Source organism: Physeter macrocephalus, chromosome 18, assembly GCF_002837175.3.
Source record: "Physeter macrocephalus isolate SW-GA chromosome 18, ASM283717v5, whole genome shotgun sequence".
Classification (NCBI taxonomy): Eukaryota; Metazoa; Chordata; class Mammalia; order Artiodactyla; family Physeteridae; genus Physeter; species Physeter macrocephalus.
In genome coordinates, this window is record NC_041231.1 from 5,639,044 (window position 1) to 5,650,991 (window position 11,948).

General features: G+C 59.9%; 1 protein-coding gene across 1 annotated transcript in view; it reads left to right on the plus strand.

Moving 5' to 3' along the window:
- The first annotated feature begins 4,163 nt into the window (after nt 1–4,163).
- CFAP100 (cilia and flagella associated protein 100) overlaps nt 4,164–11,948 on the plus strand; it is a 56,744-nt gene continuing 48,959 nt past the window's right edge. Inside the window, exon 1 of the mRNA XM_024117279.1 lies at nt 4,164–4,251. Within this exon, the coding sequence (XP_023973047.1) occupies nt 4,164–4,251 (88 nt within the window). The remainder of the gene's footprint in view (nt 4,252–11,948) is intronic.

Here is an 11,948-nt window from a genome sequence, read left to right on the forward strand (position 1 = left end):
GTACGCGGGCCTCTCACTGTTGTGTTCTCTCCCGTTGCGGAGCACAGGCTCCGGACATGCAGGCTCAGCGGCCATGGCTCACGGGCCCAGACGCTCCGCGGCACGTGGGATCTTCCCCGACCGGGGCACGAACCCGTGTCCGCTGCATCGTCAGGCGGACTCTCAACCACTGCGCCACCAGGGAAGCCCCGTTCCCACTTTTTAGGTGGAGAATCTGAGACCCAGAGCACTAAAGTAACCTGCCCAAGGTCACATAGCCAGTGAGGGTCAGAGCTAGGATGTGGTCCCAGCCTGGACTGATGCCACAGCCTGTCCCCTTGGCCAGCAAGGTCTCCTGCCCCTGTCAAATAGGTGTGACTCAGAAAACAGAAGCCCTCGGGGGTTTCATAGCGAGGGAATTTAATCCAGGGAATTTGTTACACACATGATGGAAGTAACTAGATACCAAAATGGGAATGAATGGTGAGGGAGGGGACAGATGCTCTGGCTCCACCACGTCTCCCGCCCCCCCCCCCGATCTCTCCCCCGCTGGACCCACCCAGGATCCAGAGGAGACAGGGCTAGGACGCGTTGGCGGATGGACCCGGAGGATGCAGGCCGTGACTGCACAGAGCAGCAAAATGCTCTGGTCCAGGGATGCCTCCTAGGAGGCCAGCCCTGAATGGAGTCTTGAGAAATGTAGTGTTCGCGAGCAGGACCCTATAGGGCCTTCCTGGGACAACAGCCCCCCGCCCATGTCCTCCACCTGCCTCTTGTCTGTAGAAAAACTTTACCCAAAGGATATATTTAATCAGAGAAACGAGAAAATGCGGAAAGACATGAAAACAGTCAAGCAAGACAAAACAATGATGGTTTAGGCATTCAACAAAGTCAAGGACCTTTAGTTCCTCCTCAAGGGCTACAGACACTATGCCGAGCCATGTCCCTGGAGCTGTTTTGCAGATACCGAAGCCCCCACCGGGTGGGAGAAGTTAACTGTCTGCGGCCCGCAGGCACATAGACCACAGACCAGCAGGAACCAGAAGGCCGATGATGCCGACACCCGCTTACCACACCACCAGCCAATCAGAAGAACGTCCACGAGCTGATCACACACCCCACAGCCGAAGGATGTCCACGAGCTGACCACGCCCCACAGCCCTCTCCTTAGCACGTAGCTCCTTCCTCGTTTCCCTATAGAATCTCTGAGCAAAACCTGGGGAGTGGGGAGCTGGTTCTTTGGGACATGAGTCCACCGTCTCTCCAGGATTGCCGGCTTCCTCAATAAAGCCATCTTTCCTTTTACACAACACTTGTCTCTCAGTATTGGATTCTTGAGCGGCAAGCAGCTGAACCTGAGTTTGGTAACAGTAGGAGTTTGATACGAGAATAAAAGTCATTCCAAAGAAAAGGGTGCACAGAAGCACAGGCACAGAGTCGGTTTCGCGGGAGTGACCTGAGACCTGGCGCCATGGAAACACACCAGCCCCTGTCCTCAGGCGGGACCACCTGTACCTCTGACACCCCTCCTGGGCTGGGGGCCCCCATCTTAGGAGTCCCACTTCCCACCTTAGAAGCTCTCTCTCCCGCCTCTCTTGCAGTCAGGGTGGAGGTGGGACCCTTAGGCTCCTGCCTATGAGACATGAAGTGTGGGCAGGTGACCCAGGTTCTGAGGATCAGACTCACACATCAGGACCCCCAGCACAGCCAAGGGGACTCCCCCAGGACACACCTGCAGCCGGCTTTGGGCTGGCTCCCACCGCCTGCAGATTCGGGGAGCCCCCCCGCCCTTGTCCCCTTTAACCGGCCACTGTTGATTTCTGTTTCTGTTCCCGAGAGCTCTGACTGCCACACCTTCTTCAAGGAGGAAAATAAGCTCACGTGTTGTTAACAAGGGATTGGATTTTCTCCTTTCGGGTTGCCTGTTTTCCAGATTCCTAAAGTCTCGTTAGAACAGGTGTTGCTTGAGATGAACCCTCTCAGAACCCTGTGCTCTCCTATCTCAGTCGCTGGTTAACAGAGCCTGTTGTGGCTTCTAGACCCCAAACTCAGTGCCCAGCTCTCTCTTCCGTGGCTGTGACAGCTAGGAGGGAGGCCGGGCTGCAGAGTCAGGCAGCGGCTGGATCAGTAGGATTGTGAGAGTCCTGGGGGTGGGGGAGACACTTGTCTGCTCAGGGCACCCGACACCGGCTGCTGTAACATATACTCCCCCATACATACATGCGTGCACACACACACACACACACACACACACAAATCCCATGCGTGCCTTAACACAATTGAACTTCCTTCCTGCCTTGTACGAAGAACACTGTGGTTACTGCCTGTTGGGTCCCAGTCCTCCAGGGGTGATTCAGGGATTCTCGCTCCTTCCACCCGCGGGTTTCCCCCCTCCCACTCGTGGAACTGGTCTCCCCACCCACTAATCCTGCCTTGGCCGACCCAGGAGCTGCTGGGACGCTCACGGGCACTGCAGTACTGGCCTGCCTGCAGACTGTCCAGACGACCCCAGAGGGCCCTACATGCCCTTGTCAATCTATAAATCCCCGAGATGCGTGGGCAGACATGGTGGCCACGGTCAAATCTCAAGGACGGGCCTCCTGCTGTTTTGGGGGGAAAGGGGGCCCTCAGCCGGGAAGCCAGAGGGCAGACCCTGGTGCCCGTGGCCACAACAGCTGGTGAATCTGCGCGATTTAACTGGGATCCCTCCCTCTTTTTACTGACAGATCTGTCACTCTGCCTTTATTTTATGTCTCATGCACACGCTGGAGCGGTGGTTCTCCAACCTGGGCCAGCACGGCAATCACCTGCTGGAGGGCCTGTTACAGCCCAGATCTCCGGGCCCCGCCGCCCCCATAGCTTCTGCTTCGGCCGGCAGAACATCTGCTTTTCTAACGAGTTCCCAGCATGTGTGATGCTGCCGCCCGGTACCACACTTTTAAGGGCCGCCCCTCTAGAAAGTGAGGTCCACTCCGCAGGAAGGACCAGGTATATTTTTGTACCACGAGCAACCTGGTGCCCAGTGAAAAAATGAATCAGAGAATGAAGGAAAATGAGGAGAAGGGGAGCGAAATGGTGCAGACCGAGAAAGGAAAGAAACCTGGGCCCGGCGCGTCCTCTGAGCTGCGCAGTCCCCCTGCGGCTCGTGAGCAGCACGGCCCCCGCAGCCTTTGTGACGTCACAGCCCCGCCTGCCGGGAGAATGGTTGCCATGGCGACGTAAACCGAAGGCCCGGGCTCGGGGAGCCGAGTCCAGGTGCGCAGAGGCTTCGGAGCGAGCGCCGTCGTGCGGAGCCCGTGAGTGCGCGCTGGACCCGGGCTGGGGGCGCGCGGCGTCGGGGCGGAGTGTGTGCGGGGGGGTCGGGGCGGGGGCGCGCGGGGTCGGGGGCGGACACCTCGGGCGCCCTTCCAAGCCCCCGTTGCAACGCTCTCACCCTTCCTTGCCCGTACTTTACTGGCCTTATCACATACCCAGCCATCTGGGCACCCTTCTTGCCTCCAGGCCCGGGCACCCTGGCCGTAGGCCCGCCGGCCCAGACGGGGGTGTGGGGGGGGCCCCGTCCTAACCCCAGTACACGGTTCCTTTCGTGGAGCCTGCAGCCGCAATGTGGCTGGAAGGGTGCAAGCTTTGGAGTCAAGGAGTCTTGGGCTGGAGTCCCAGCCTGGGCCCTTCCTGGCTGTGTGACTTTGGACAGCTTGCTGCTTTGCCTCCGCCTCTGCAAAATGCAAACTCGTTCAGTACTTAGTTAAGAAGCAGCGTGGCGGGGCCAGACGCTTGATGAGCCCCGAATCAGTGCCTCACCCCGTCCTCATGGAGCTTACGTTCTAGGGGGAGATAGGCAATCAACCGATTGTCACAGTGATAAATCAAATATTGGGAATGGGTCAAATGGGAGCGGATGGGGTGTTGAGAAGATGCTTCTCCGGAGGGGTGACGCTTGAGCTCAGGTCTGGGTGTGGGGGAGGCCTGATCTGGGAACAGACAGACTAGGTAGGGCGGCTGGAACCGAGCCAAGGAGGGGAGCGAGGTCCGAACGCGAGGAGCTGCAGGTGTGGGCCTCGTGGTGCGCCCTCAGCGAGCGCTGCTGTTGTTCTCAGCCGCCCAGCGCGTGGGGCGGGGGCTGGGGGCGGGCCCAGCTGGCTCAGGCCGTGTCTCTCTCCCCAGGTTGGAATCTGCTTTAGCCAATGGGAAGCTTCTCGGTGAGCGCCTCCTCCTTTGCCCGGATGTCCAAGGTCCTGCCTCCCATCGTCTCCAAGGGCATGAGTTTCAACCGTAAGTTCTGGGCTGGGGTGGGCTTTCTCAGCCTCAAAGGCACCCTCGGGGGCCTGGGCAGTGAGGTCTAGATGTAATCAAGGGCCACAGTGATTCTAAATCAGGCCGTGAACCAGAAATCACAGGTTTGACCAGGTTCCCTAGAAACTGCATGTTTTATTTTCTAGGGCCACTGTAACAAAGCCCCACCGCAGGCCGGGGGCTTAAATAACAGAAGTGTGTCTTTTCACAGTTCTGGGGCCCAGAAGTCCACAGTCAAGGTGTCGTGGGCAGGGCTGGTTACTTTCTGCGGCCGTGAGGGGGGGACTCTGTCCTATGCTCTCTCCCAGCTTCTGGGGGTTTGCTGGCGATCTTTGGGGTTCTTGGGCTTGTAGAAGCATGAGCTCGGTGTGTACCTTCCTCCTCACTTGGCGTTCTAAGTGTGTGTGTTGCAAATTTCCCCTTTTCCTTGAGGACAGGAGTCATACAGAATTAGGCACCCATAGTAGCCCAGCATGACCTCGTCTTAGTTACATCTGCAGCCACCCTGTTTCTGAATAGGCTGACGTTCTGAGGTCCTGGGAGTTAGGATTTCATATATTCAAAAGCATTCATTTTGGTGGGGGACACAATGCACCCCAGAACAGGCTTTGAGGAAGGTGCCGCCGTGGAGGTGGGGCTCTCAGCTTTCCGCAGACCGGCCCCCGTGTGAAGCCCCTCCCCCTCTGGCGGCACACGTGCGCGGCCAGGTGCTCCTGCTGAGTGGCACGTGAGAGGCCGCTGGGGCTGAGGGGGTGGGAGGGGCAACACGTCCACTGTCTGCACGCTGTGCATTTCTTCACCTTTTGGTTTAATTTGCCTGTGGTTCGGATTCAAAAGTGTGTCGATAGCCCCCCTTGTGAAAAGCCCTACCTGCCTCCCAACGCGGCGGCTGCCATGTCTCTGTCTCCCTCCACGCGTGACACCCGCCACGCTCACGCCTTGTGAACGTACAAGCAAATGCACACAGAGAACAGCCTGTCCTTTCTCACACAAACGGCCACACAGCGGCAACGCCTCCTGGGCCTTGCTTCCCGTTAACCCAGACGTTGTGGAGACTGTCCCTTATCACAACGTCGCGCTCCCTAGTGCTTGCAGCAAATAGCGACCCCAGGTGTGCAGGTAGCATAATTCTTTAACCAGTTCGCTGTCGGTGGGCTGCTGTCAGCAGCGGTCGCGCTTTTACACCGTGTGCTCTGCCTCTCTCACTTACTCTGCTCCCTAGTAAATTCAAAAATGGAGGCTGAAATGGGGTTACCAAAAAAAGAAAAAGAAAAGATATTTACAGATAATCGACTCTAAATGCACACACCCAAAACAATGCAGCACAGTGGCGCTCTCACAAGACAATTGAAAGCTTTATAAACTATGCTGATTGACTCCATGGTACCAGGGTCTGGTTAGATGGCGGGTGCTCTGTGACCCTCAAGATTCTGTGATTGTACCCGTGGAGGTGACAAGCAAACGGGGCGTCCCTGAGCTGGGTGGCCTGGTCTGGGTAGAGGGTCTGTGCATTAGGGAGGAAACCAGGCCAGGCCGGCACAGCCAAGCTGACAGACCCAGGCATCGGCAGGCCGGGCTGGGCAGCGGTGCTGAGCAAGGCGGGTGAGGGAAGTCGACCTGGGTGAGGGTGTGTCGACTGGGGCTCAAGCCAGGAAGACTGCTGAGCCTGGCATCCTGGGTTCAGCCACAGGAGCTGGCGACCACGGTGGGGGCCAGGAAGACTCTGAGCCCTCTGGGGGGGGAGGGGCTCGGAGACACTGAGCTCCGAGTCTGGGCCAGCTGCAGATGGGGTGTCTGGACCCCAGCCGCAGCCAGAGGCCGCGGGCAGGGGCCCTAGAGTCAGACACACCTGTTAGCTCGGGTCACCTCGGTCAGCCTCAGCTGCCTCATCTGTGGAGTAAAGAGCAGCCTGTCTTCCCGAGGGCTGCCGCGGGGCGGGAGGGCTGGGCATACGTGCAGCTCTGCCAACAGTAGGCGCATCCGTGTTGCTTGTGCAGTGTCTGCGCCGTTGCTGTTCGCACGCCCACCGCCCGTCCTCCAGGGCCTGGGCTGCGGTCTGCATGCCTGGGGCCAGAGTTGGACGAGATGCTGCAGGCTGCAGGACGAGGGGTGGCCGGGGGTGTGGGATGGAACACGGGAGGAGTGGGCTCTGGGTTTGTTCCTCATTCTCATGTGCTTAGTAAGTGCTGGCTGTGTGGGGCATGGGTCCTAGGCCTTCGGGACTCAGAGGTGAGTAGCGCTGATGGAGATGCCCGTCGTGGGACTTAGGTTGGGGCGAGGGACGCGGATGCTGGGAATCGGGCGTTAACCCGATTCTATGTCCGCAGCAGCCGAGGGGGCGGGGAGGCCTGTGGGTCACTGTCCTGAAGGATGAACGCGCGGAAGGGTGTGCTAGGCAGTGGGCGAGGCCAGCAGAGGCCCCGACGTGGGGGTGAGCATGAGGGCTGGCGGAAGAGACAGGAGGCCAGTGTGGACCAGCGTGTAGGGCCTGTGGGCGTCGGGGGGCTGCTGGGCTCCGTGGGGATGACGGGGAGCGTCTGAGCAGGACGCGGCCCAGTGTCTGGGTTTTACGACTCTGTGTCCGGGGTGCCATTCCGTCCCCCTGGGGCAGGGGGCCCCTGGGCACGGCTCCCTCGAGACCCTGGGCAAGGCCTGGCCCTGGCATAGAGGGCAGAGGATGCCGGTGGGACCTTGGCCTGGCAGAGCGGCCGGCCACGCCAGAGTGGGCCCCAGGCTCCCCAGTCGGGGCTGGCGGGGGCGGGGCTGCAGAGCCCCTTCCGGGAGACCTGGCCTGCAGCTGGTCCCGCATGTCTGGGGCTCCTCGCGGGGGCGGGACCTGGGGGCCGTCCCTTGAGCGCCGAGCGTATTTCCCGTGTGGGGGGGCGGGGAGGGGCAGCTGGGCGGGGTCCTCCCTGCTGAGGCCTGGCTGTCGCGCGCGCGCTGCACGTGCCTTCCCCCGCCGCTGCTGACCCTGGGCATGGGGCCCCGGTTCAGTCGTTGACTTTGGCGGTTTAGGAGCCCTGGTTTTAAGTGACCCAACCTTCATATGGGGAGCTGCAAGATCGGGCCGGGCTGGGGTGCAGGGGTCGAGGACACGGAGGCGTCGCCTGCTCTCAGAGAGTTTGGGGGACGGTGATAGGCAGCTCTCCTCTCTGTGCTCGTCCCCCGTTCGCGCCACTGGCCGCCTGTGCTGCTGGGACAGACCGGCACGGTCCCCTGCCCAGAAGGCCCTCCCCCTGGGGCTCCCTCCCCATCACCCCCTTCAGGGGTTTATTCAGCGTGAGGCCCCTCAGTGAGCCCCGCGTGCAGTTCAGTCATGGGGCGGCCGCACCTTCCCACTCTCCTCGCTTATGCCCTGCTTCATTCCCTCCTTAGCACGTACCCCGACCTGCCTGGCCTTTCCTTACTTACCTTGTTTATCTCTCTCCCCGGTAGAGTGTCTGCTCCATGAGGGCTGGGGCTGCTCTGTACCTCTTACGCTGCTGCGTCTCCAGAACGGGGCACCTAAAAAGCCTTCAGTAAAATTCTGTTAGGCTGCAAGCTTTCCCCAAAGACCAGGAACTTTCATCACTGCCTTTCAACACCGTGCTGAGGTTCACCAGGGCATTTAGGCAAGGAAGAGAAGTAAAAGGGCTTCAGATGGGGACGGAAGAAGGGAAACTCTCTGTTCACAGATGAAATGATCCTATATGTAGAGAATCCCCAAGAAAGCTATTTGTGCTAGTAGATGAATTTAGCAACATTGCAGGGTGCAAGATCAACACTCACAAATTAGCTGTGTTTCTATACACCAGCAGTGCACCATCCAACACGGAAATTAAGGGGCAGTTCCATCCACACCGGCATCGAAAAGAACAAAGTATCTGTGAGTGGGGTGACGTCATGGGAGGTGACCCAGCAGGAACACCTGGCAGTCACTCTCTCCACACAGACGAGTACTGAGGACCCCCGACAGGAGCTCCGCAGCTCCCAGGAGAGAACTAAATGAAGAGGCTGGGGGATTCTGGTGAGCTTTGGCGTTTGGTGGAGGGGCTACCAGCCCCCAGTCTCCAGTCCCGGAGCAGCGGGGAGGGTGGCCCGAGTTCCCGCCGGGGCTTGTGGGTGCCAGGGTGGGCAGCAGGGACCTTGTCGTCCCAAACAGGGGCTGTGTGTTTGCTGAGGGCCCACACAGAGGCTGGTCATTGTTTCAGCCCCACAAGCTGGCGTCACTTCCCTGCCGTGTCTGTCGGGGGATTTAGAAACGGGGCCCCTTCCCCGGCTTTGGGAGCCAGAGACTTAAGGACAGCTTTGATGAGAGGTTAATATCCAAAATACACAGAGAGTCCTAAAACTCAAGGACGACTAAAAACAAACAGCCCAGTTAAAAAGTGGGCAATGAACTTAATAGACGTTTCTCCACAGAAGAGGTACAGATGGCCAGCAAGCACACAGCAAGCAGCGACGCGTCATCAGCTGGGGCTCCCGCTTCCTTCCTCTTGGGCTGTGCGCGCGGCTGCTTTGGCTCCCCCCTGCCCCACTGAGCCCAGGCTGGCAGGGAGCTGGTGGCCGGGGTCGAGTTGCCTGCAGGGGAAGAGGGGGCATCCCCGGAACTAAAGGCTTGTGACTTTTGTGTACCCGAGGGCTGTGAGGGAACCCTCACAGCCCTCCACGTTCTCCTTCGTCTGTGCCAGTTCCTCAACTGCTTCCACTGGGTACCAGGACGGTTGTGGAGCAAACCAGCCTCGTGAGGTTGGGATTCAGGGGTGGAAGGCACAAGGGAGCCACAGGTGACCCGGGTGCTTTCAGAGAGGAAGACGGGAGCTGAGAGAGAAGCAAATTCACACTGTCGGGTGTGGGGGGAGTCGGGGAGCCCCTCTGTGCAAAGGCCCTGGGGCAGGAACCATTCGTCCTGTGGGAGGGGCCCAGGGAAGCTGGGTGGCTGAAGTGCGGGGGGCAGGGGATGAGGCAGAGCGGCTCGGCGAGCGCCCCCCGGGGCTTGATCTGGGCAGCCGCCCTCCACGTGCACATCCATGTAACCGTCCGCACCCACGCTCTGTGCCCGCGGAATGACACACCAGCATTCACCACGCCTGTCTCTGCCGAGGGCTAATGCCGTTCCCAGTGTTCCCTTTCCCTCCGGCGCGGCGCTCGACGCCTGTGCGCGATTCCCACGTGTCTCTGGGATACACTGGAAGGGGGATGGCGGGTCAGGGGGCCGGCACAGGGCCCAGGCTGGCCGCTCGGGACAGCACCCAGAAAGCAGAGCTCAGGGCGGCGCCGGCGGTGGCGGGAGGACGCCTGGAACGCACCCCTCGCCCTCTGGTTCTGCCGGCGGGGAGACAGGAGCTGGGGGCCGCCGGGCAGCACCTGCCTATCTCGAGGGTCGCGCCCTGCTCCCTGTGGAGCCGCGGCCCAAGGACGGGGAGGGCCTGACGCCAGTCACAGCCCCATCGGGAAGCGCAGATCCGCGCCTTTCTCTCGGGGCACCTGGGCCACGGCGTTTCCAGAGGGCAGCACTGCCCAGGGGGCCGGCAGGCGTGGGGCCTGTGACGTCCCCGCTCGGCCTCGGGCATCACCCCGCTCTCGGGTCTCCCGAGCTTTGTGGGGACTGGACGTGGCCACCGGTCTGGAGCTGAGCCCGGGGAGGCGGCGGGCGGCGTGAGCTGCCGTCGCCCCACGGGAGAGAGGGCGGCCGGACCCGGCAGGCGCAGCGGGGACCCCGGGAAGAAGGCGGACCGGGGCAGGACGTGGGAAGGGCGGGCGTGTGGGCGCGGGCCCCGGTGGCGGGAAAGGCCCGTCGAGGACGAGCCCGGAGCGCCCGCAGCGGGCTGGGCCTCGCGGGTCAAGCAGGGCCTGGGGGGCAGCGGAGGCTGGTGAGGGGCAGGCCTGGGGGAAGCTTGAGGCGCCGATTTTGCTGAGCTGCAGGCACCCGCAGGACCTTCCGGGGGTGCCTGGCGAGCAGAGGAGCTTTGGGGGATTCAGTGCTGACGTGGGAGCGTCATCCCGACAGAGCAGCGGGTCCCTCTCTCCCCCTCCTTATCCTCTTGGCTCCAGGAGTCCCTTTGCTGCCTGCCTGCCTGCCGCTGCTGCTGTGCTGTCAGCGGACAAGAGCGCAGCGGGCAGGGGGTCTCCGCGTCTTCCGCTGCAGCCCTCGGCAGCCATGGGAGGCTCGCAGCCGAAGGGCTGGCTGGCTGGCTGGGCATCAAAGGCTTAGGGCCCGTGGCCTCCATGAAAAACGGTCCCCCTCTGCCCTTAGGAGCAAAGGGAGGGGTGCCGAAGGGGACGCACAAGACGCCTTCTGTGCGCCAGGCACGTGTGCTAGGAATTTTTGTGGCCATTCTCTTGCACAATTCTCACAGCCTCCTGGCAAAGTCAGCATAATCCTCTCCACTGTGGAAACTGAGGGTCAGCTGGTAGGGGAGACCCTGGGGCTGGAGCCCTAGTATCTGGGGTCTCCCCAGCCTCACGCTGTGTTCCCAGCTGTACCAAGCCAATGAGTCATTTGCTGTGGCCCTCACTTTTGTGTCTCCCCAGAGAAGAGCCCGGAATCCATGGACAATAGTTCTTCTTCCGTCATTGAAGAAAAAAAGAAACATGTGGAAAAAACCAAAGGTAATTCTGCAGCTGGGAGTTGAAGTCCCAGTTGGTGGGAGGCAGACTCTCTCCCTCAGCCCCCAGATGCCTTCAGACGTAGTTTTTAGTGTGAAGGACAGAGAGAAAGGCTTCTGTTTCCATTCGGAATTGGGTTACTGAAACGTGAAATAATAGGAACATAAACCACAAAGTAGGGTTTATTTTTCCTCCTGTAATGAGAAACGTGGGAGGCAGACCTGGGCTCCATGGAGCTCCACCAACGGCAGTTCTACAAAATCTTCCAGGTGACCAGATCCCAAGTCTTTCTGATCCACCATCTTTATTTTCAGGCCTTTCAACCACAAGGTTGTCACATGGTCACAAAATGGCTGTGGCAGCTCCAGCCATCACATCTGATTCCAGACAGGGAGAAGAAGCAAAAGGAAGAGCAAAGTTGCCCACCTCCTAACTCAGATCTTGGGAAGACCTCCTCCCCAGAAGCCCCACCCGGCAGTTTCTGCCTACACTCCATTTGTTATGGGGCCATCAGTATCTGCAAGGGAGTCTGAGAAGTGTAGCTTTTCAACGAGGCACATGATTGCCACCTGTTAGGAGAAGGAAGGGGAGGCAGCTGGCTGCATGTGCCTCATCCTCTGAGCCCCTGCTGTGTCCTCCACGCCTTGGCTTTCTGGACGCCCTCCTGGTTCCTTCGCTGTCCCCACCCCCCAACCCGGCCTTACAGGCCAGTCTGATCCTTTTGCAGAGATGTGCAGATGTGAGCATTTTCCCTGAGCCTGCCCTTCCCAGGCTGAGCTCCCACCCTGGGGCCAAGCTTTCCAGTCCACCCTGCCCCAACCCCATTTCCTCTTTGTTTTAGTTATCAAAATCCAAACCTGCCCAGAAGTAGAGACTGAAGTCCAATGAACTTGTGTGCTCATTGCCAGATTGGAAGCAGACGAGATTTTGCCACATTTGCTTCATCTATCCTTTTTTTCTTTTTTGTCTTTGCCAGAATATTTTACTTTTTTTTAAATTTTTTTTTTTTTTTTTTTTCGGTACGCGGGCCTCTCACTGCCGTGGCCTCTCCCGTTGCAGAGCACAGGCTCCGGTCGCGCAGGCCCAGC